The 24,022-nt window shown below is 41.4% G+C and overlaps 6 protein-coding genes across 10 annotated transcripts in view; 5 read left to right on the top strand and 1 right to left on the bottom strand.

The window, feature by feature from the left end:
• Nucleotides 1–51: 51 nt before the first annotated feature.
• rnh1 (ribonuclease H1) lies at nt 52–1,393 on the top strand. The gene is made up of 5 exons (XM_017087830.4): nt 52–418; nt 477–536; nt 592–827; nt 883–1,153; nt 1,214–1,393. The coding sequence occupies exons 1-5, from the start codon at nt 74–76 to the stop codon at nt 1,307–1,309; spliced, it is 1,008 nt and encodes a 335-aa protein (XP_016943319.3). The 5' UTR covers nt 52–73; the 3' UTR covers nt 1,310–1,393.
• A 1-nt stretch (nt 1,394) lies between these two features.
• On the top strand, nt 1,395–2,774 carry PIG-X (Phosphatidylinositol glycan anchor biosynthesis class X). The gene is made up of 4 exons (XM_017087831.4): nt 1,395–1,585; nt 1,646–1,778; nt 1,836–1,984; nt 2,049–2,774. The coding sequence occupies exons 1-4, from the start codon at nt 1,455–1,457 to the stop codon at nt 2,455–2,457; spliced, it is 822 nt and encodes a 273-aa protein (XP_016943320.3). The 5' UTR covers nt 1,395–1,454; the 3' UTR covers nt 2,458–2,774.
• Nucleotides 2,512–5,874, bottom strand: MFS12 (Major Facilitator Superfamily Transporter 12). 3 transcript variants are annotated; one of them, XM_017087826.4, is made up of 4 exons: nt 5,720–5,874; nt 4,124–4,333; nt 3,614–4,068; nt 2,512–3,547 (listed from the first exon to the last, which is right to left on the bottom strand). In XM_017087826.4, exons 1-4 carry the CDS (start codon nt 5,751–5,753, stop codon nt 2,813–2,815), a joined length of 1,434 nt encoding a protein of 477 aa, XP_016943315.3. In that variant the 5' UTR covers nt 5,754–5,874; the 3' UTR covers nt 2,512–2,812. The 3 variants fall into 3 exon arrangements, with proteins under 3 accessions (XP_016943315.3, XP_016943314.3, XP_016943316.3); XM_017087825.4 differs by lacking the exon at nt 5,720–5,874 and adding an exon at nt 4,398–4,791; XM_017087827.4 differs by lacking the exon at nt 5,720–5,874 and adding an exon at nt 4,601–4,791.
• A 1,517-nt stretch (nt 5,875–7,391) lies between these two features.
• On the top strand, nt 7,392–8,774 carry LOC139352531 (uncharacterized). The gene is made up of 3 exons (XM_070994945.1): nt 7,392–8,260; nt 8,320–8,504; nt 8,561–8,774. The coding sequence occupies exons 1-2, from the start codon at nt 8,096–8,098 to the stop codon at nt 8,485–8,487; spliced, it is 333 nt and encodes a 110-aa protein (XP_070851046.1). The 5' UTR covers nt 7,392–8,095; the 3' UTR covers nt 8,488–8,504; nt 8,561–8,774.
• Nucleotides 8,775–9,614: 840 nt separating this feature from the next.
• LOC108019617 (zinc finger MYND domain-containing protein 11) lies at nt 9,615–11,766 on the top strand. Its single transcript, XM_017087498.4, has 3 exons — nt 9,615–9,744; nt 9,800–10,869; nt 10,933–11,766. The coding sequence occupies exons 1-3, from the start codon at nt 9,630–9,632 to the stop codon at nt 11,584–11,586; spliced, it is 1,839 nt and encodes a 612-aa protein (XP_016942987.3). The 5' UTR covers nt 9,615–9,629; the 3' UTR covers nt 11,587–11,766.
• Nucleotides 11,767–19,090: 7,324 nt separating this feature from the next.
• Nucleotides 19,091–24,022, top strand: part of fra (neogenin protein frazzled) — a 37,068-nt gene continuing 32,136 nt past the window's right edge. For all 3 annotated transcript variants that reach the window (XM_017087790.4, XM_017087789.4, XM_017087788.4), the window contains exon 1: nt 19,091–19,848. In XM_017087790.4, coding sequence (XP_016943279.3) covers nt 19,749–19,848 — 100 coding nt within the window. In that variant the 5' untranslated portion in view covers nt 19,091–19,748. The remainder of the gene's footprint in view (nt 19,849–24,022) is intronic.

Raw genomic sequence — 24,022 nt, 5'->3', positions numbered from 1 at the left:
CGGGGGTTTGTTTACATTCGCCCATCCGGCAAGGCCATGCCACATATGTTTCGATAGACGACGCCATTGAAATATGCTACTTCCCCGGTATTTTTCGTGGAGCTTCCAACGCTGCACGATGGCCTTCTACGCCGTAGCTAGTGGTCGGAGGGCAGGAGTATACGGCTCTTGGGCAGAGTGCGAGGAGCAGGTCAAGGGCTTCAAGAACGCCAAGTACAAGAAGTTTAAAACGCGCCAGGAGGCGGAGCAGTTCGTCAATGGCTGTAAACCGCTGTACGCTCCACAGGATTCGGCGGTGCCCCTGGGCCAGAAGCAGGCAGCTCCGGCTAGTTGGAAGGAAAGGGTCGATCGGATCGAGAAGCCCAAGTACACAGAGGCCTGGCCCGAAGAGGATCACGACCTGATTGAAGATGAGCTGGTGAGTAGGAGAATATACGAGTGTGAAATCTGCAGTCCCTGACCGTCTCTACTTCTAGAATGCTGCCATGAACGAAGTGGAAGGAGATCCAAAGCCATCATCTAGCAGTGACAGTTTGGTAGGAGACCAAAGTGCCTCCCGTAGACCACACTAAAAATGTGTACCCTTTTCAGGCAGACATCCTCAATCGCAAGCGAAAAGGCAACGACTCTATAAATACTACAAATAAGATTCCACGACATGCATCTCACGTATCTGAAGCCACGGCTCTCAAGCAGGTGGGTGCCTTCCAGTTCGAAATCGACGCCGAAGGCTACGTGATTGTGTACACAGATGGCTCTTGCATAGGAAATGGGCGTCCAGGAGCCTGTGCCGGCTATGGCGTTTATTTCGGCAAGAATCACCAGCTGTAAGTAGTTAACGTAAGTCGAAATTAAAGCTATATAACCACTAAACCTTTAAAGAAATGCAGCCAAGCCCGTGGAAGGACGCGTCACCAACAATGTCGGTGAAATACAGGCGGCAATTTACGCCATAAAAACCGCCCTGGATTTGGGAATCCAGAAACTGTGCATCAGCACTGACTCCCAGTTCCTGATCAACTCTATTACCCTGTGGGTTGCGGGTTGGAAGAAAAGAGACTGGAAGCTAAAGAACAATCAGCCTGTGAAGAACGTAGTTGACTTTAAGGAATTGGATAATCTGCTCCAGAACAACAGCATAACAGTAAAATGGGTGGGTAAATTATTAAAATACCTTGCTACATTTTACTTAACTTTATTTCGGAATTCCTAGAACTACGTGGAGGCTCACAAGGGCATAGAGGGCAACGAAATGGCAGATAAATTAGCGCGACAAGGATCCGCTATGTATAAGGAAAGGAACTCCTGATAAGCATTTTTAAAATTAAGCGCCTTTGTAGTGTGTAATCGATGTGGCAACGCTGAATAAATTGAAGTGGAGTGACAACCCTAACCCAAATGTTTTTATTTACACTTTTTCATCGGAAGTTTTTAAGTAAAACTAGGCTTTACAAATGTTTTCCAGGGTGAAGGACAAGTGGTTGTTGTTTTTTTTGGTTTTGGCATTAACGGGAGAAGTGGGCAACTGCTATGTGGTGGAACCACCCATTATTCAAGTGGAAATGGAGAAAGCCGGCATGCACAGGTTTTTGCCAGAAGAGTGTTTTTTGAATTTGTTAAATTAAAGTGAGAATTGTTCTTGCAGGTCCCTCACGTACCGCCTGCGATTCGACTATCCACTGGTGGGCAAGGGCTGCGAGTACGCGCTGCTCCAGGCATTTCCCGCATCTGTTTACATAAGCACTGACGAACTGGACGACCTGCAGCGTTTGAAGAGGGTGCGTTATCGGAAAGATTAACTTACAAGGACTGTCCATAACATTGTGCCTTTTTAGTTGAGTGCCGTCTACCCGAAGTTCGTCAACATTGAAGTGGCCACGGAACGGGCGCAGCCCTTCTCCGTTTTACTGCGCGGTACACCCAAGATTACAGAGACGCTGGCCTTGCCCGTGCATTTTCGCTACCATGCCCCCAGTGATAAGCGGTGCGGTGATCTTGAATGTTGAATTGCATTTGCACACCAGAATAACACCATGTAATCCCCTCAGGTCGGCGGCCACGGTGGCCATCCCCCTGCCGGAGCTCTATCTGAACTGCCCGATGGCCGATAGTGAGCTAATCGAGAACGAGTTGGTTGCCCGGCCCGATAAGCTATACTGCCTGAATGCGGCGGAAAGCCGCTTTGATGAGAACGTCGTCAAGGATGGCCAGCCGACGACCATGGCGAATCTGGAGCGCTGCAACTGGAGGCGTGTGCACGTGGACTGCCAGCTAAAGACGCCACTACGTGCCGAGATACCGGTGGGGCAGGCGACCGCCTACGGCCCGGTGCTGTGCGCCACCATTCTGCTTGGCTGGTCCCTGGCCCTGTGGACCATCATCCGCTCCATGGCCAACACGCGACGCATCAATCAGCGTCTCAACGAGCAGCGTCTGCTACAGCAAAAGGTCAAGTAACAGGCGACAAAGTCGGTGCGGTTCCAAGTCAACAATGGTTAATCTAACGACACATTCCGGCGAATACACAGGGCTGTAAATATTTATTAGTATGCTGTATGCATAGACGATTTACTTATTGACATACTCAAAACGACTTAATCACCCTAGAAACGTGCCACGTCGTAAAGTGCTTTCACACAACTAAGTCATATTAAGCTTCCCTTAGCATAAGCGTAAACATAAACCAATATCTTTAGTTAAAGCTAGGCATATCAAAATATCGCTGGCACAGACGGCAAGCTATACTAACAATAATATATAATTACTACAATTAACGAGATTGTCAGTGGGCTACATGAGCAGGGCGAGTGCCCTAGAACCGATTATCCTTTTCGGACGTTGGAGCAATGATCTTTGAATCGTTCTCTTGGTGGTTGCGCAGTGTCATCGTGCTGGACATGGAAGGGGGCTCGTTCCACGGCTGAATAGTGGCCTTGCCAAATATCACGAACAAGGTGTTGCACACCAGGTAAATTCCTCCCGTTATAAAGAACACCAGCCGCCACTCGCTTGGATCTTCCTCATCTGATATGATAGCTCCCACCACCAAAGGAGCCACTATGGAGGTCACTCCCGCGATTCCGTTGGTCACTCCCATCATGGGGCCGGCAAAGTTGGGCGAAAGATCGATGTGATTGATCAGGTAGCCGCAGAAGCAGCCCGCATTGATACCCACAGCCAGCGTCAGCAGAAGAATGGCCCATGTCTTCTCATCCGCAGTCATGTATCCCAATCCAATCAAACAGGCCATCGGCCCCCACTGTCCTATTGAGTTGAAGAGCTTCCGGGCCGTGGTGATCGTGATGGTGCCCCGATTGATGAGCAAATCCGATATGGGACTGACCACAAAGCAGAGCAAACCCATGGCGAAGTACGGCAGTGAGGAGAGGAAGGCATTGGACTTGACGTCCAGCTGCAGAACCTTGCTCATGTACGTGGGCATTTCGGTGAGTAGTGTGTAGAAGCCCCATGTGAATCCACAATGGGCTGCTAGCAGACCGTAGAAGGCTGGGGACTTAAAGATCGACAACCAGGGCACGGGCATAGACTGAAAGTAGACGTTGAACCTTAAGGATTACCCAAACTTTGATGAGGCCATTGAAAGCGCACTAACCTGACTTGAGCTGTTGCTACCCGTAAGGCTCTCGATGTACTCCACCTCGCTTTTGCTGATCCTGCTCGCTGTGGCGGGTTCATTGGCCGCCTGCCAGAAGAAGAGCAGCGCCCAGGCTAGACTCAGACCGCCGGACAGGTAGAACAATCCCGGCCAGCCCATGCTGGATTCGAAGATAAACCCACTGGTGACCAGGATAACAGCCGTTCCGAACTGTGCTCCCGAATAAACGCCCGTTGTAAGGACTCCTCGCTCTGTGCGCGGCACCCACTTGGCCAGCAGAGTGTGAACACACGGATAGACAGTTCCCTGAACCAGTCCGGTGAAGACGCGCAGGACGCAAATACTCTCCCAGCCACTTTTGGCTGCCAGGGGATGGAAGAAGCACAAGATGCCACCAATTGCTGTCGCCGAACCCAGGACCAACTTTGCTCCAAATCGCTTCGCAAGGAGTCCTATAAAAGAAGGGGTTAAACATTTTGAATTTCGGCAGGTGTTTTGGTAGCTTACCTGCCGGCACCTGGGAGACCACATAGCCCCAAAAAAAGCTACTGAGGATCAAGGACTTATCCGACGTATCCCAGTTGTAGAATGGAGCACCCGCGGTGGATTGGGTCATGGGAACGATGCCAGCCGAGATGTTGACCCGCTGGAAGTAGTTGATCATCATGCCAACGAACAGGAGGATTGCCTGCCAGTGGCGTGCTCCAAAACCTCTGGCTAAAAGGACACGATAATTTATATTAGTTATTTATGTTACAAAAACAGTGATCGTATCTTTTACAGGATATTTTCCTGAGCGGATTTGGAAATACGCGTACTAGCAGGGGCCTTCTTTCTCCGTTGGAATAATAAACCATGTTTGATTAGTTACGGATTTAACGGGCGTCTGGCCATACCATTTATTGATTGCCTCATTATAAATGTACTGTGCGAATTGTTTGTCACTGGCTTGATTATTTCTAGGACCCTTTTTACTCAATTTACATTTTATTGCCGTTTAACAATGCTCTGATAGTGACTTTTCCATTAATTAACGGTTCCGACAGAGCTCTGTGAGTTTTATTATAATAATATTGTCATTATCATTAACGCCTGCCAATGAGGAAAACAAAAGCCGCTTCACTCTCAATGGAAAAGTTCTCGATGGCGACAGTGGTGTAGATTTAAGAGGGGGCAGAATGTGTGAACAGAGTCGTATACTTTAATTGCCTCTTATGAACTCGATGGATCGTGAGATTAAGTCCCCCAAAAATCGTTGCCTTGCAGATGTACAGTACTGACAAAAGATAATAAATATTTTCTTTGTGTCAAACGTATTTATCTCTTGATGATCTTCATAAAGTCTCTAGTCTCAGCAGGTGACTGATATACAGTACGACCAGATATGGTTTGCAAATATAGCCAGACGTTTGTTTCGTAATGGAGCCATCTCTTAGGGTAGGTCTGGTGTGCCGTAAAGTGCAGTTATAGTACAAAAAGAGAGCGATCGCATAAGACCAACACCTCTTAAAGCGACGGCGGGTATTTTAAAAAGATTATCAGTGATATGAGTATGTATACAGTATAGTCTTGTGTTTCTGTCGTAACAAACGTCGTCCATTTCCTATCAATAACCTATAATTAGCTGTTGATTCTGTATAAGACTCCGATGAAGATCTGTCACATTGACCGGAGACCCACAGAAGCACTCGTTAACCCTTTGGATCCGAAGGCAGTCCAGCCTTGGTAATATTTTCCAAACTTATTTCCCCTTCTGGTGACAGAACTTTGTAGCCCATATTTTGTAAAAGATATTCTTTAGATCGTATTATTCGTGGATCAATCTGATACCAGATAATTTAGATGAAGAAAACAGGCGTTACCTCTTTTATCAAAATTTCATTGTATCAAACTGAATATTTCATTGTATCAAACTGAATATTGACCCAAATCGATATTTTTACAATGCAATATTTTACATTTTACAAATGTATGTAAATATAACTCAAAATATATAAACTACACTTTGTATGATGCACTACTTCGACTGTATTTCGCACGATTTAGCTAATTGCACTACAGAAACTCAAAACACATCGACTGTCTCTTGGATTAGTCACTTACGCCTTGCCTTATCCTCTGAGGTGTCGAAACCCATGTCACTGATATATTTGTTATTTCACGTCGGACTAAAAGTCGGCCGGAGTGCCTGGGCGCGAAATCGTTAGATGACTGCGGAGCGATTGGTGTACCTTTCGCTTTTATACTGATATCACAAGAACCAACTTCCCTGATTACAGGGGCCTCCGCCTCCAGTTCTTGAGTGCCCGCGAGGCTACGCAGATCGTTTGCCGTTATCGCGGCCATAATCATAAAACCATAAACCTCCATCAGAGATCTCGGCACTTGTTGCGACCGATTCAATTCAAATTATATTTTGCCTTGTCTTTGATTTACTTTTATTTGCCGAGAGGGCTACAAACAATTGAACCATTATCGCGATCGGCTCCTGGCCACAGTAATAGTATAGTGGGTTTGGAGCTATCTCACCTGTAGAGGATCACTCTGCTGCAGTAGAAAGCCCTTTTAAAGCCTATGATTCAAGTGTAATCTCTTGTTTTGTGCACTTTTTCACAGAATTGTGTCGGCAAGAGTTGGTGATTATCCAGGTCTAATTGTTTTATGGCCTCCGAGTAGAGTCGGTGAATTCTGAGGAAAGCCTATATAGGTTTAAGCGATGTGTCAACTTTGAAAGTTTATCATTGATGTAATTATCATTATATAAGGAGAAAGTGGGTGGGATAATAACTAAATAAACGGTGTCCCTGAAATCTATAAAACCAATCAGCGAGGCTCTGTCAGGGATGAGGTGAACACCTGAAATTTCGACCATTTCCCTATTCTTTGGGCTTTTGTTCCGGCATTCCTGCAACCAAAACCGACTTAAAGGATACTTATCTGATAATCGAGGTACTCGACTGTAGCTTCCTTTCCTGCTCTTATTTCTTTTAATTTAAAATAAGCTGTTCATTATGTACTTAATTTTTTATTTCTTACTTTTGTACGTAAAACAAATTGTAACAAGAAGGGAAGCTAGCTTCGGCAAGCCGAAGTTTCTTTACTCCTGTAGGTCGTTCCCATGGCAGCTATATGCTAAAAAGTCGCCCGATTTTAAATTTATTAAAAAACGCCAAAGTTATAATATTCTTAAATTTTTCAAATAATATTTATTGATCATTCCTATGGGAGCTATAGGATCCGGCTCGTCCCGATTATATACTATCTGCGATAGAAATAAGAATTTTGGGAAGACTTCATTCCGCTAGCTTTAAAACTGAGAGACTAGTTTGAGTCAAAACGGACAGACGGACATGGCAAGATCGTCTAGTGATGCTTATCAAGAATATACATTTTATGGGGTCGGAAACCTCCCCCTTCACTGCGTTGCAAACTTCTGACTTATATCATTATACCCTCTGCAAGGGTATAAAAACCATAACTTTTTGGGATACAGGTGTTTACTACTGTGGCAAAAAGTAAGATCAATTTGTTTGTAAATATTTAAAATACACTTAGGCCAGCGTTTTTTCCAATCACCGAGTCATGCCTAATTTCCAGTATATCCATAAGCGCCTTCTTCGATTTTTGTATCTCCGCATTTGACTTGAAACGCGTTCCCTGGATAAGTTTCTCTAGTTGCGGAAACAGCCAGAATTCACACGGGCTTAAATCAGGCAAATACGTTGGTTGCGGAACCATATGCGTCGAATTTTTGGCGAAATGGTCACGAAGAACTGCTTCTCGCAAACGTCGCATAACGCTCAAATAATAATCCTTGTTAACAGATTGGCCGGGTGAGGGGAATTCACATTCAAAAACAAAAATTCATTGAAAATGCTTTATGTTTATTTAGATTGATCCTTTACAATTCATTTGAGTCACTTTTTGAACACAATATCGACCAAATTGCCACCTTTGTTTTTAATGGCAAATAGTGTCCTTTTTCAAGAATTTTCCATGACTTTCTCGAGCATATCGGCCGATATATTGGCCATTACGGTGTTAATACTCTAGTTAAAATATTTATTTTTTAATTTCAAGAACACAAATTTAGCTAACAATAAATATCCTTTTAAATTATTGTAGAATTGTCGGAAGTGCGATCCGATCGATGCAGGTATTAGTGCAAAAAAAATTACTTCAAACAATAAGATTTACAATATGATTGTACGAACACAGCACTATTTATTTTGTATTATTTTTTTCAAACACTTTCTTTATCTGATAGTAGTATGAAGTATATTTGTACCCCAAAATTTCGGCTTATACCCCCTTCCCATAGAGTCCACCCGTTCGAATCGGTTGGGATTTTTGACAAATGTGAAACTCCGATTCCCACAGGGCACATCTACCATCTACCATTCGACAACAGCTGTCAAATCAGCTGTGTCTAATAAAAACACAAGCAAAAATTGTGAAAGTGGATTTTGCCAGACCAAAATGAAACATTTACCAACTGTTTTGGCTGTTGTACAACAGCAAAATATTAAGTTGAATAAGCTTTTATTGGCAGCCAATTCAGAGGAGTGGAGTGACGACGAATTGGATCTGTACGAAAGCATTTTTTCTGCAAAAGAGCAAATGCCACGAAGTGTTTGGATGCTGGTACGTGCTCTTAAATTGTATCAAAAATACTATTAAAGAATGCGATTTATATTAAACAGATGCGATACGGGACATTTTGGGAAAAGGATATGCCGGAAAACAACGACGAGTTCTTCAAAGAGAGCTTTCGTATGGTGAAGAGGACCTTTTCGTTTTTGGTGGACCGACTATGTGTTTTGCGGAAGAACTGGCGAAATGCCATTCCTCTGGAAAAGCGGTCGCTATAGCCTTGGGATCATTAGCGGTTTGTTGGGAATGGTCTTGACAGCCACTACAAGAATAATAATGCAGTCATTTTAGCCTGTCGCATTTTGCACAACATTTTAAATGAGCACAACAGCGCTATAAATGAAACTTGGCAACAGGCTGCAAGTGACCTACGCGAACAACCAAATCAGACTAACATGTCTGCAGATTTTAGCCATCCTGCAGAAAAAATAAGGGCAGCTATTTCCCAATATTGTCTAAATGGTAACAAATTAAGTTCATTAATTATAAATCTGTTTGTTTTTTATTAATTATTATTTTGGTCTATTTATTGAAAGTTTTTGGGAATTCGTTGCTTTTCTCAACAGCTCCAACAAATCCGATTGGAATTTAGCTTGGCTGTCTGCCATTCTCGACAAAATTTCTGTCTGCGCTCGCTGCTCCTGCAGCCTTTCTCGAGCTATCTCCACAAGCTCCGACATGTGGTTCACCTTTGCGCGCTTAGCAGTGCTGCCTGAGCGTTGACTGCCGCTGCAGATAGAAGCTTCCCTGTCATCTGGGTCTACATCCAAGAGCTTCGCAAAGTATTCCCTAGTATCTGCAATAAATACATTTTATTAGATCATTTTAAACCAACGGATTAAGTGTGGGGACATACTCTCGCCTTCCATTTTCAAAAGTTCCCCGTCATCATAGTTTACGTTTTCGTAATGAATGTTTCACTTTCCACTGTCAAGAAGAAGAGTTTAGGGTACCATTTATGGACCATCCGTTCAACGGATGCTAGATGGTGGATGGATCTCTGTGGGAAGACCCTATTAGCGAAAATTTACTAATTTGTTGAATCATATGTATTGAAACCTATATCAATTGACAGAAGGGATTCGTACATATGTTTAATAACTTTTTTTTTATTTTGAAACATCTGATTGATGATATGACTCTTGGTCGCAGACAACATTGCCGCATTGGCCAGATATGGGATTCAATTACGGTTCTTCTTCAAAAGCCGATAAAACATCGACATCATCCGCCAAAACATCGATATCAGGAGGGAACTACAAAATGGAACAACATCGAAGCTTATCGATGTTTCTCCACTTGGCCAAAGATTGATTCCATTTTACTCCGTTCACCAGAAAAACATTAAAACGCAGATGAAATGGCCAGCGATTTTCCGCCATTGGCCATCCGGATTTGGATGGACAAGCTGAAGAAGGGCGTTGGCCAGCCAGTGGCTGTCCTAGAACGCTCCCTGCTTAACTCAATGAGTGCTGGTAGGTGAATCATTTAAACACCCAATCCAATCCAAAATTTGACAACTCCACCCAGAGGCAGCCAGTTTGTCGGTGAAGAATGCGATGGAGCGGGGCATCCTGGTGCCAAGAGCAGCCAACGGAAGGGCCAAGCGGCTGACCCTCACCTTTTGCCAGAAGGTGAGCAGCCTGCCCAGTTCCACAGTAGATCTCTACTGCTTCGAGTGCCATTTGCCCGGAGTCGTGAAGAAATGCGCGTCCTGTGAACGCTGCTTTCACGACGATTGCCAGCGAAAGGATCCCGAGAAGCCCAACTACTCGGTGCCCTCGGACAAGAATCAGCCCTACCAGTTTCCGACAGCGGTCAGCGAGTCGGACAAGGAGCCGGAACACAGCACCCCGAACTTAGAGGCTGCCCGGACACCCACGCCAAAGCCCCTGCTCGATCATAATAGCAACATCAGTCAGGAACCAATAGCTACTCCCGAATTCCTTAAGCACGAAAGCCCCGAATGGGATGACGACGTCTTCTTTGTGAGCGAGCGAAAGGGCGCCCGCCAGCGAAAGCAAGCCAGGGTCAAGGATGAAGTGCAGACTAGTTCGGACAGCGATGAGGGCAGTGATCTACAGCGATGCACACGTTGCCGTCTACTCGCCCTGGCCGCTCTCCTCAATCCACCGCAGTTGGAAAAACAGGAACTGGGCCGCCTTTTGAGATACTCTTGGGAAAAGCATTACTCCTGGATCTCCATGGACGTGTCCAAGTACATGGCCAAGCACTGGAACGAACGCGACAAGACGCTGGTCAAGCGCACACTTTTTAAGACAAAAATCTTGGGGCTGTCCGACATCGAGCGGAACATCGAGACTGAGAAGTATAAGTACTTGGCGGAGTTTCTAATGGATCTGCTCGATCTGCAACACAACATTGCAGTGTTCTTTGGACCCAAAAGTGTCGAGTACAATGCCACCAAGTGGTTGGTGAGGGATGTGACGCACGATATCCGGGAAATCCGACGATGTCCCGACTGCTATAGGTATTCCAACGAGGCTAGTCTGTCTCAGCTTTGGTTTGCCAAGCCCTGTCTCCAGCGGCACGAGTTGGTTTTTGCCAAACAAACGGGTTCGCCACCCTGGCCTGCAAAGGTAGATATTCCAAGAGTGGTTTAAAATTTATAGCAATGTTATATAATACTATTTTTTTACCAGGTTATGAGCGTGTCAAGAAGGCAGCCGATCAAGTACGATGTCCGCTTTTTCGGTGGTTCTCATTCCCGGGCACTCATCTCTGAACGTGATATTACTCCTATAGAGTCGGACATTCAGACCCATTTCAAACCACGGAACTCTCGAGCCCTAAGTGCAGCTTTAAGGGAACTGCAGTGCCATATGATCTTGTCACACTACTCCGCCTCGTTGTTTGGGTTCCATGCAGATCCCATAGTTGCCGAGAATCTCATCCAGGTAGCCCTTTCCCATTGCACGAAATCAACAGAAACTACTTCGACTGGCAAGCGAGGAAGACCTCCGACTCCGGCCACTCCCGGCACTGTAAAGAAGAGAAGACTTAATTTCACCGCTCCAGATACACCATCTCCGGTACCCATTCGTGGGATTCCAGACTTAGTTACCTATGAAAATCTAACCGCCGAAATACTGCAGGCGCACGAGAATCTGCTGAACTGCAAGAGCGAACTGACCGCCATGCAAAAGAAGCTGGATGAAGTTAAAAGGAAGCATTGGTGCTATCTCTGCCTGCAAGAGGCCGTCTTCGACTGCTGCTTTACTGCGTCCTACTGCAGCGCAGAATGCCAGCGACGCGATAAGAAACGCCACCAGGCCACTTGCAAAGTCAATCTCTAAAATAAGATGAAAGAGAAAAAATATGAACACAGTTTCGAGGTTTTTAGTATAGGTTTGTGAAACTGGATTATTGCAATCCAAAGTGATAAAATCTCGTTTCCTACAATCATTTGTATTAAATGTATCCGTTCTAAAGATATCGCAAGTTATTCCAAGAAAATATAGATTGTTAAACAAGTATTTGTGCAATATGATTGTATTTTGGGATATTTTTACGGATTTTACAATTTTGAAAATAGGCGCGCTTTGTATTCTCATGATGGGCAGCACTCTTTCCGGTAGGTGGCGCCTCTAAAACTTCAACAACAAGACGAGACACTAGTTTACAGCCAAAATGCCCCAAGAAAGAAGATCCTGGTATATAATTATCAGATACTCGTTATTCAGATTAAACACGAGCTTCTTCAGTAGTCGGTTCCATTACTTGCTCATAGCTTTTTAATGTGTAATACTAAAGAGTTCTAATTTTGTATTACATTTTTTTTTAAATTTGTCAATACCTATTACGTTATCTGAAGCCCTTTACCACACCCACTCCAGTGTTTTTGAAGATTTATTTTCAGTGTACATTTTACATCATTTAATTTGGCAATTAGTTAATAAGTTACGTTGGTTGCTAAGTTCTTTTTGTTCAGTTTTTTAACAAGGCCAAATATTTTTCGAAATTCGGTTAAACTGTTAAAACCAATGTAATATGGTCCCATTATGGACAATTACGCTCTGGCAAACGTGTTTACCCCGCAGATCGGATCGCAAAAAAGCAGAAAAGTTCAGACGAAAGGTCAAATCGAATTTGCGGAACGCTTAAAAGGGTCCAATGCAATTTACGAGTGCAGGCGAGCATGTGAATGCATCAGATATGAGGGACGATAGAGGGGCTGCTTACCTTACGAGTGCAGGCCGGCGGCGAAACGGCCGTTAAGCGGCTATCCCAAAATAATTGATTTATGCCGGGTTCAGCAGACTATTTTGGGGGCCAGTCCCGAAATGGAAATGGCCACAAGAGTTGGCACCTTGCGCTGGCATAGATAGAAATACATGGCTGTAATAAATACTTCACTTAGGGGGAAGCAACATCAGCACACGATTTGGGGTTTCTGGTTTCGGCATTCTGCTCCCCAAAGTCGGAAGTCACGTTTAAACGTTTTCGCTAAAAGTTTCACACAGCGGATGATTGATGAGCCGAGTATTACTTACCTATGTTCCGAATATATGGTCATTAGGGGTTCCTCGTGTTTATCTTTGGCTCGCTTTAATGCACTTTCGCCCTCGAAATAGTAAATCATTTTCGGAGTATTTCACCCTGCCACTTAATTAAGCCAGAAGCTGAATCAATAACAAACTCTCCCATTTCATTTTCCATTTGGAGCGAGTCATTATTGTTTGCTGAATAAATATTTATTCAACATTTTTGGCCTGTGGCTGAGATGCAAGACTTTTGCATTTTGCAATCAAAATCCCAGTCAATATTTGTGAGAAAGTTTGTCAAAGAAAAGCAGACAAATTCCAGTGGCAATTAGGAATATATGTACTGTAGTTTTGCTAAAAATAAACATGTATTTTTTGTATGCTTCGTCTGTCTGCTTGCATTTTGAATTGTGTTTTAATTATGTGCAAACTTCAGGGGCGTTTTCCTGAAAATTGTCTGCCGCCTATTAAAATCCCCCTGACAAGACGGAACATTTTTCATCAGCTCGTAATCAAATTAGTCGCCTGCTAATTTAAACTGCACTAATTTGTCTACGTCACGAAGGGAGTTGTCCCTTCGCTGAAGTGAGTATCTTCGTGCTTATCTTCTACCTAGCAGGTTGTCAAAAGGAGCCTGACTCCAAGGAATTTTGTGACAGCTAGGAAGGATTTATTGGCCCAAAGTTGCCCGCCTACAATTGCCCAACAAGTCTTCTTAATGAATTTCTTTGCGCCAGCCGAAAGCATTCCGAATTAACAGCAAAACATGAGAGAGATTTTAAGAAAGTCAGTAGATTCAGTTAATTCTTGAATACTTTTCTAATTTTAAATTATTCCACTTGTCGACATGATTTGATTGTGTATTTTGTACCCTTTTTAAGGGTACATTGAAGGAGACTCTTCCAACCCTACAAAGTATATGTATATCTTGATCTTGATCTTGTCCGTCTGTCCGTCCGTTTTAACCCAATTAATCTCTCAGTTTAAAAGCCATCTAGATGAAACTTTCCCAAAAGTATTCTTTTAATTATAGGTAGTGCAGTTTTAAGGCCGGAATGGGTCGGATTAGACCAATATATCCAAAGTTTCCCCTAGAAGGGATCGATTTTCGTCTTAGGTTTTTTAATGGTCGATCGGAAAATTAATGAGAACATAATGTAAAATGAATAATTTAAGTGTCATACAATCTATCAGTATATTTATATACAAATATGTTGATTTTAATATCATGATGTGGTTCAATTTTCTTAAATGTATCAGTTAAGTCTTAGATTGTCCTGGTGGTATACACTTCTGTGTACTTCTTAAGTTTCTCCTGGCGCTTATTTCCCAGCTGCTGCCACTTTTAAGCTCCAGTTAAGCTGCTCCTTTTTGTCCTTAGCCTTGACTTGAACTTGACTGACCATTGCCAAGGATACCGTTTTCCGGAAGCCACCCACTCATCCTCCCTTTTTAGCAACAGCTGCAAAGACTACAATCTTGTGTGGGGATCCAATAACCCAGACAGGCCATGAAATGCAATTTCTGCAGCCAACATGTTGAAAATGCTGTCGCTTGTAAATTTTTTTTGGCATGCGACAAATATTTTCCACCAGAAAGGGAGCCCGAACTTTAATTTATGGCCAACGACAAGTGCAACTGCACGCCCCAGCGACGACAATGAGCACTGAGCAACATGCAACAGCCCACCAGCAACATGCAACATGCGAAACAAAACTGAACAAAACAACCGCAGACAGCCAGATTGTATTTAAGCAGCTCCCCAGCGAAATGCAAGTAAATGAGTCTATTATGGGCCCCAGAGACGGAGTAACAACCATTGAGAATTTGGATGAAAACGAATCAATTTGCAAGGGCGTGTAATTAAAATATGGGGCTAAACCAATCTGAAATTTCGTCACAAAACTGGCAGAGTGTCGGGAATTATGCTGATTTTATATCCACTTTTATCGGGAGTGCGTCATTTGGAGTTGGGGGTCTTACATAACCGTAACGAACATTGAAAATGACTCGCAATCTGGGTGAGTGCCCAAGATTGCCCCACCCAAAAGCCCAAACTTCTGATCCGCCATCAGTGAGTCAGCTTTGCGACCCTGTCAAGTCATTTATTGTTTAAGCCAATTTCAAGGAACCCAACACTCAAGTGTCAATGGCCAAAAATTTTGTGGCTCAAGAAAGGTCATAAAGAAACGTTACATGGGCCATAACTATTGGTGATATTTGCAATTAGCTAATACATACGTTCAATTCAAGTCCGTTGGTTATTAGTAATAAATAAATTAATAAATAAATTAAGCTTTTAGGTCCTCTACAAAAGCTAGTTTGTTTCTATTATGCAAATAAAGTAGAATATTTCTTGAAACATGAAAAAGTTTCATGTCATTTTCATTTTTTTAAATTGCTCTTATTCCTATTTATATATATTTTGTAGAAGGTTTAAAAATATATCCAACTAACTTATAAAAAACGGTTCGCAATATCTCACCTGAAGTAATTAATTTAAAAAAGCTTAAATAGCGCTAACTCAGGAAAACAGAAGTCACTTTTGAAGTCATATTTCGAACTTAATGGATTTACTTTTTTCTTTTATTAACATGCTAATAAGAGCTGACTTATACGCTGTCAAAAAAAGACTCAAACGCCAAAGCCACTTCCATTTCCTGTTTTTTCCCCACATCTTTAACTGCAACTTCAGCTTTCGAATTTCTTTTAAAACCAATTATCAAATCATGTCGCTGCCGGCTGACAAACTCATTTATTTTGCTCGCTGCACTCAAAACCGAGACAGACCCACATGCATCATACTTGCACTTGGTTTTGGATATAGATCCGTATCTGTACATGGGAAAACCCCCTATCCCACTTAAAACTCCCCACTCTTTAAATGCAACCTAATTTTGCTTTCGTTGCCACACATGCAACTACATCCGTGGCAGAAAATGTTTGTTTTCTTTGAGAAAAGTTCGACTGCCCTTTCCACAGATCCCCAACTCATAGACCCCAGACCACAATACCACGACCACGACCACGACCAAGACCCAGATCCACATCAAAACATCCAAGAAAGTGTCAAACTGTCGCCGGGGTCTGAAATTCTCATTACTCAGTGTCCATTGCCTCGTTTACAGGTTCGAGAATTACATTTGGAAAATGGGGAAAATGGAGTGGGATGTTTCCAACTAATTTTAGCGTGTGACAATTAAGTTTGTATGATTTTTGGGTCAGGGATCTTCTTGATTTGCCTAGCAATTAGCTTTTGCTACGGGAAAATTAATTCAAATCAACTTTATATTAATTTTAATGTATTTATTTAAAACAAGAAGAAACACTTTAGTCGATTGGCTCGACTATCAGGTACCCGTTACCTTGTTTTAAATTTCAATTTAAATTGCATTTAGTCATAAAGCCCACTTTAATTCACACTAAAATTTTCGAAAATATGTGGGCGTGCCACTCCGCTGAATCGAAGTTGTGCGGGTATAATATTAAGGAAAACTCAACATTTTGGTAGTTCCTGGCAGCACCCAAAAATCTAAATTACCTTAGATTTGCCTCTTATTAGTTTTGACACCGCTAATAAATACACCGAATAAATAAGTTTTCTTAAAAACTAGATATTTAAATTTTTCTGTCAGCCGCGACTTGTTTTTCTGTTTTCTGCATATTCAATTGATTATTTTTCTGTAATCCCCACGATTTTCCTCACATTCTCGCCAATTCGTTGGCGCTCGAAATACATCAGCATAAATCATCGGCGAATCTCTGGCAAGCGCCACAAAAAACGAAAAAAAGGAGTGGAAACAAGAAAAGCACAGCGACATATTAAATTTACAAGTTGATTTTGATTTATGCGCAATGAGCATATGGACAGACACACAAACCGAGATTTCTTGCCTGCAGACGCTAACTTAATTTAACTCACTTTGTTGTTGCTGTCCCCGAGTGGCTGTATCTTTCGTTGCCGTTGAATTTGCTATTCCGCCTCAATTTGCTGCCTGCGCCGCCTGTCGCCGACAATTAAGCCGCAAATCGCAAGCGTTATGAGTTTGAACCGCCTGCAAATCAAAGCGGGAAATAAATGTAAGTAATGGCAAGACCTCATTTGCTCTGTTTTTCTGTTAAATAAGAAGTGTTGTAAACGGTTTCAGGTAACCAAGTAGGATTTTAAAATTGATTTGTAGGATTTAAAAAATATTTTTTTGCATCTAACATGTATTCAAATTGTTCTGTCAAAATTACATGTTAATCTAACTAAAACTAGCAAAGAAATATCATTTAATGCGCCCTGCATCATTCTTCCGATTTTACATCTAACGCCATTTCTGAAACCTAGTGCCAAAATTTACAAACTGATTGCTCTGAAACTTTAAACACATTTTTCATACATAAATAAACATGTAATAACTGCTATTAATTTTTAAAAAAGCTCAACATTGCTTACATTTTCACACAGAATTCACAATTATAATTGGCTTTTAAACACCTACCCCCTCTTAAAGATGGTATGATATGTTTCCATGACATGTAGGTGTTACCAAAATTCGGCATTCCTCCTCCCTTTTGACGAGTGCTATAAAAATGGTCTCAGCCAGCGAAATCAACTAACCTTTTATGTATTTAAACATTTTCCGTGTCCGAAATCCGTGCTTTAATTTATAGATTACCACACACAGACTTAATTCACTTAAACGCCTTTTCATGTCTGCACCTAAAAGCTTTCAATGGGATGCACATCCGAATCGGAATTCCGCCGCGTTTTGTGGGCGCACAGAAGTTTCTTAGTCTGTCGCCATCAACTTCAAACTAGCAGAGCAACCACAGAGTTACGGATACAGATACCGCCAGACTCGGTAACTCGGATTAATTAAAACTGAAAATTGCAGTTTGCTTGCAGGGAAATGGGCCCCTTTTTAAAAACCTGCAATTAGCAGCGTAGAATCTCTGGGCTGCGTAATTTGATAGTCCTCGAAACTTGACCCACTTTTTGGGGAATACGGATACGCTAATGAAGTCCATCCGAGAGGGAATTTTATTTCACTTCGTTTTTCGGCCTCAAGTCCCAAAAACTCCCCCTACCTTTTCAGACTGTCGTTTATTTTTACGACGCTTTCATTTAAGCGCTGGCATTTAATGTGAAATTTATCATTACGGCGCCACGCCCCCCGCCCAACCGACAAATTGTCGGCCTTGGACAGATTTTTTATTGCACTCACATTTCTCCGAGGCGTAAACTGATATTTTTATTTTTTAAGCATTTAAGGTTGCTCGCTGGTCGACGATTTTTAAATGAGAGTTCCTTTGGCACATTCCTTTTTTAGAGCCACAACTTTTAACCGCAACCTGTCTGCACATAGGTTGCTCGGGGGTGGCAATCAAAAAAAGTTGAAAAAATGCATTTCAAACAGGGGTTTTCCCATTGGCTGAAGAGTTCAGTTTTTGTCAAAGGATTTTCGAAAATAAAATTAAACGAGTTTAGTTTCAGCAAAAGTTGTAGTTAATTTTGTTGGGAATCACATTAAAATGGGTTTAAATTTTAATTAAACTTATACTTTTTCCCAGATGATTATGATTCCATAATTTAATGTACCTTTTAATTTTGATAATGCAAAACTTTTATGCGTTTTTCATCAATTTAAATATAAAAATTGTTCTCCAAATATACAAAAACTATTTCTTCATTTACCAAAATGTATTCCTTGTTTACGTTACGAATCACCTCTAGGAACAGAAAATCAGCTTAGAAAATTCAATATATTTTTAGGACAAACTTTTCTAAATAAATATTTTTAAATCGCCTTTGATCCCGTTTCATTGGATTAACATTCTTATGATTTCTTTACAACGGATCAGTTTTCTGATTACCGTAGAAAACTTATGATTGATGTTGTAGTTTTATCTTAACGGTTACAGTGCCCTGGCTAATTAATTATACCTTTTTTCCACATAACTTGTAAATCACCGCATTGGTACTTACTTCGTTTAAAATTTGGCGCCAATGCGCAATAGTTACTAACGCGTTTCAAAGTGAAACCGCTGCAACAAAATATCGATAGTGCCAGGCAACATCTCATTGTCCATTGAAATCACCGAAACCTCGCTTAATTGGCTTCTGCCAGTGATAGAAAGGATTTACATCTCAATATTTATATTCGAAAAAGATGTTTTTAAGACATTTTTAATGGAAAAACTTTGCATCTTGGCATTTCGATCGTAAAATCTTACAACATCGATATTTAAAATACATCGGAGAACATCGATACATATCGCGTTGAATCGACGCCTTTTCCCACCACTAAAAAACCGCCACCGCGCGCAATTGTTGTAATTTTTTCGGTTGCGACGACGTCGCTGCGCGGATGTATACACCGAAACTGCATGCGAATCGCGTTCTACGATAGTAAAATCCACTAAAATAAATTATTAGGTAAAGCAAAGGCAGTTCAAGTCGGAAATAAGAACAACAGCCACCGCCTTAATACAGGAAAACGCGGAAAATGTGATTTTAAAAACACTGCAGCTGCAAATCCGGATGCCTGGCGAAGGTTAGAGCGAGACAACTCTACTTCCTCGAGAGTGTGTGCAATTTGTTGATAGTATTTTCTGTTGTTGTTGGTAAAATGCAGGCGTGCAACAACAAAAAGACCTGAAACAACAACAAACAGCGGCGAATGCCGGCAAAACAAAAAGCGTAAAAGGTGAATTCGATTGATGCGAAAAACGTAAAATAAGAAAACCGAAGGCAATAATCGTTGAAGAATACACAACAAAAGTGGAGTGAGCCAAAGTCGCGTTTGTGTGTGCGTGTCGCGTACGTGTGTGAGTGGCTGCAAAGGATAGGAATAGGAGACGTAATCGGCGCTTTGCGGAAATCGAAAGCCAAAATGTTGTAAACAAATAAAAAACCTGAGCCATTCAAATTACCTCCGATTGCAAACGACGGTTTCCAGTTCAATCAGCGAAAAATTCGACAGAAAATGGCCAGCAAAACAAACGAAACCAGCAGGACGATTTGGAAATGGCTAGTCGGCAGTTATCTGATACTGCAGCTGATTGGGAGCAGTTTGGCAAGTCAAGGTAAGAGATACAATCTAAAATTGAAAAACTACTTTTTCTGTTTAATAAAACCAAAGCGGTCAAAACGCACAAACTAAATGTTTTATTAAAATGCTGGGTCCTCTTTCAAGATCCTATTTTTAAGTTGCATAGAGTTTTTGTTTGTTTATAAAAAGATTAATTTTTTAAAATTATACAAACAAGGTAATCCTTGTAATATTGGCCATAAGTCCGGAATTGCAGATTGTAATTCAAAGTTAACATTTTTCATTTAAGCTTTTATGGACAGTTGAAAGAGGTGAAATAGCTCTAAAAAAAGATAATAAATTTGTTGAATGTGTAATGTATAGATGCTATGTACAGATTATACCATAACTTACGTGTTTAGAATGCTAAAGTTATTATAGCTTTTTGTTGTTAATTTATTGCCACAAAAAAATAATCTAAAAATGTTATAAATATTAGATAGGCAGATTAAGCTTTATAACATTTACAGCAGTCAAGCTAAGATTATTGACAATAAACACGTTAGTTCAATTTGGCTTTTTATCAATTAACAAACATCCCGACCCTAGCTTTTAAGTGGAAAAGTCTGTAATTAAGTTTCCAGCAGTTGCAATAAAATGTAGTTTACTTTCATTTCACGACCACATAGCATAAAATTACAAATATATTGCATCATCGCTGTATTTTGCAAACGTCAGTTTTTCTGTACCTCAGTCTTGGTCGTGGCAGTACATTTTTAGAATCTATGGTAGGATCAAATACGATATTCTAACAAATAAAACTGCTAGTGCAGATTTGGCGACTAGATGTCTGGTCGACGTGCCAGAAAGCAGGCAACGGGTCCCAAAATCAACTCTTATTTGAAGGGTGATGTCAACATTGTGCTGATAAGCAGTCATATTTCGCACCTCGCGCTTTTTTCACTCGTAAATTTGACGTACTTTCGCAAAACCCTTTCCTGTTCGAACCACATGTGCCAATCACTCGGGGTAATTCACGGTAATTGCGCCCCTCCATATCACCTGCAGATAAGAACTCAAAACGAGAAGGTTGCAAAACGGCTATCTCCTCCGATAGTGCCTCAAATTTCGAACATTACTAATGAGCTTCGCTTGAAACGAGATAAACACAACACTGCACAACAAGAATTGGAAACCTGCCGTGTTTACTAGTTTTTGAACCAAAACACACACCGACTGAAGCCTGGTTTTCCTTTGAAAAAAAAACAACAGAAACCTAAGAAATAGGGCCAGACAAAATGGTAGCCGTTAGAGTCATTATCATTAGCTCAAGCCTAGGAAACAAGTGATCTTAAAGGATCAGGTAAAGGCAGGTAGAAACAGTGCAGGCAAAATGCAATTAGGATTAAGGATCAGCCACATTTTCGGGTCAAATGTAGGGTCTCGAAAAGAGATTAGATCGGTAGGCAGCTGCAGTGCATCAACTGATTGATTTTGTTTCAAACTAAGCCTGGGGTGGCTTTAGGGCTTATCATATTTCAATTCTCGGTTCGAGAAAATAAACAATCGCAGGAAATGAGGGAGGGATAATGGAAATCCCCGCAAAATGCGCAAAAAATGCAAACAAATTGAAGGCCCTGCGCTCAATCCTGCTTTTTCTCCCCTTAAGTCCAAGAAGAGCAACCCCTAAAAGTGAAAATTGTTCTGAAAAAAGGGGAGCCGCTTTATCAGCTGCGAAATTTATCAATGCCAGCTCCAAAGGAAAGACCCCCAAAAGTCTGGTCGTAAAAAATTGTCAGACATGTCATATGCAAATGGAATGAAAAATCTTTGAACAAATTTTTAGGTCATGGCATGTCATAAGTCCCAGGACTTTATGCCAGATTTAATTAAAAGCATTCCCTCACATAACACCAAACTTTATGTGGCGGGCGGTAATTAAAAAAACTTTACTTACATGGGTGTAACCCGCTGACAAAAAATACGTTGACAATAAAAAGTTAAGTTGGGTTCTCGACCACTTAATTCCTGTTACTCGTGCTTAAATGAAAGGAGAATAAATATAATAAAGGTAGTTCCATATTTTGATTTAAAACAATGATATTGGCGCACAAGTATGACGCACAAGAAGACAGCAAATAAATAAAAGAAAACCCCTTAAGATCTGTAATCCTTCCATTTTATCTTCTTAGGTAATTATTTACTCTGCCTCTTTGAAGCTATGTTTAAAAGATTAACCTTTCCTGAATCCAAAGGATGATAGCCTAAAGAAAATAAAAAATAATAGGGCAATGCTTACTGAAAGGCGTCAAACCTTTTCGTTACATGTTATAATAATTATTGTAATATACCCACCGATCCTAAAAGTACCGTGTACAAAAACTCACGTGCGAGGTCCTGTTCTCGTTTTCGTGTTTATTTGCTGGCGTTCTTTGTTTTCACTTTTCTGGTCATATTTCTTTGCTTTTAGCCTGGGAACTGTGGCAATTGTTTGGTGTCCTGGGCGAGTCGCTTTTCCTTGGTTTTCCCCTTGGCCAGAAGCATATTTAGCCGCATTACGTGATACAATATATGAGGGACACGTTATTCTAATTTCGCACCCCTTTTCATATTCCTGGACACATTTTTTCCGTTTTCCTCCGGGGGTGCGCTTGTCAAAATAAACATTTCCATATGGTGGCCATAGCCCCGGGCGATGTGTCGCAATGTGACAAGGAGAAAGAGGGAAAAGAAAGGGACAACCGGGGAGAGTGTTTAGAGGTCTCGAATGAGGTCACTTCTTCTCCGTTGAATGCAGACTAATTACGGACCGATGCAAAGTCTCTCAATTATGTTTAAAACTCAGGCGTCACTCCGAAGTGTTGACAAAGCAGCGGAAATTGTTCGTCTTTCGAGGTTCTGGGTTCCGAGGGCATGTACTATATACATATATGTATACCATGACTAAGGGGCGCTCAAAGGACTTGAAAATATCTCACTTTTGTGCCACTTATCGATGGTCGATGTGAGATGTCTTCTTCGGATTCTTTTTTTTTAGAGATTGGCTTTGTCCAAGGCTTGTTCTCTGCAAGCAAAGACAACTTCGTTCCCTGCAAACAAAGTTTTGCAAATGAAGTGCGGTTACACAAAAGTTTGTCATGTCATTTAATTAAAAAAATTGTGTTATTTTTTATTCTTACAAGTTAAGAGATGGCAACAACGGGTGGATGTTGCATATATTTGGGAAAACTCATGTTGCCGGAATTTTTATGGAAAACAGCAGGAGGAACCGTATTCGACACCAAAAAACAAAGCAGCCAAGCTCTCGAAAGCTCAGCAAATTTTGTGTACAGAGAAAAAATTAAGAAAACAAAACGTTATAAACTTATAATGTTATCTTGGAGTTTAAACACTCTTTAAAGTCATTTTAAACATTGTATTTACGGAGATGGAATTGTATGAATCGTTAAATATTTAAATTTTTATGAATTCAATTGATTATTGAATATTTAAAAATGCATTTATTTTTATATATATTTATTTGCTTGTTAGTATTGCAAGCATACAACATAACATACATTTTGTAAACTTTCAATATAAAAATCGAATGTTTAAAATTATTTTTCTCTGTGTGCGGCTGCTGCTGCGTTGGCAGAATGCAATTTCGTTTGCAGCTTCGAACTCGAACCTTCCCGCCTTCCGCCGATTCGACATGACAACATGAATAATTCACTTGAACCCGCCACAAAAACAAGAACAACAACAAGCCGAAACTGATTCTGCAACCCGAAATGCTCGGAAAGTTCAATGCACGCAACCACAAAATCCAGATTTTGACCAACTAAAAAAAGAAGGTAGATTCGGGGGAGAATCAGGATGAAAGACGAGACGATCTCGAGGCAGTTACAGGAAATGTTTCTGACCAAAAGAGCAGCAGCTTTGCAACAATGTATCTCGTTTTGCATTTAGCACACTGTACTTTTTGCGGAGGCGTTTCCTCAAGGATTAGGGCCAATTTGCATAGAAGGTGCGTGGGTGATCGATCCGTAGGTGGCGGTTGGCATTGCAGCCAAGGACATGGCTAGAGATTCCGGGAAGAAATAGTGCCAGCCCACTTAAAAAGACGCTCTATCCGTACTTAACTTGTTCGGCTGAGTGGCTTAAAGTGCCGTTAAAACAAGCCCGGTCCGCAAATCTCACACCTCTTTCGACGGGCGGCTCCTCCATTTCCCCATTTACCATTCCCAACT

This window comes from Drosophila suzukii, chromosome 2R (genome assembly GCF_043229965.1).
Source record: "Drosophila suzukii chromosome 2R, CBGP_Dsuzu_IsoJpt1.0, whole genome shotgun sequence".
Classification (NCBI taxonomy): domain Eukaryota; kingdom Metazoa; phylum Arthropoda; class Insecta; order Diptera; family Drosophilidae; genus Drosophila; species Drosophila suzukii.
Note: the sequence above shows the minus strand (reverse complement) of the source record. Positions and strands in the feature narration are given on the sequence as shown.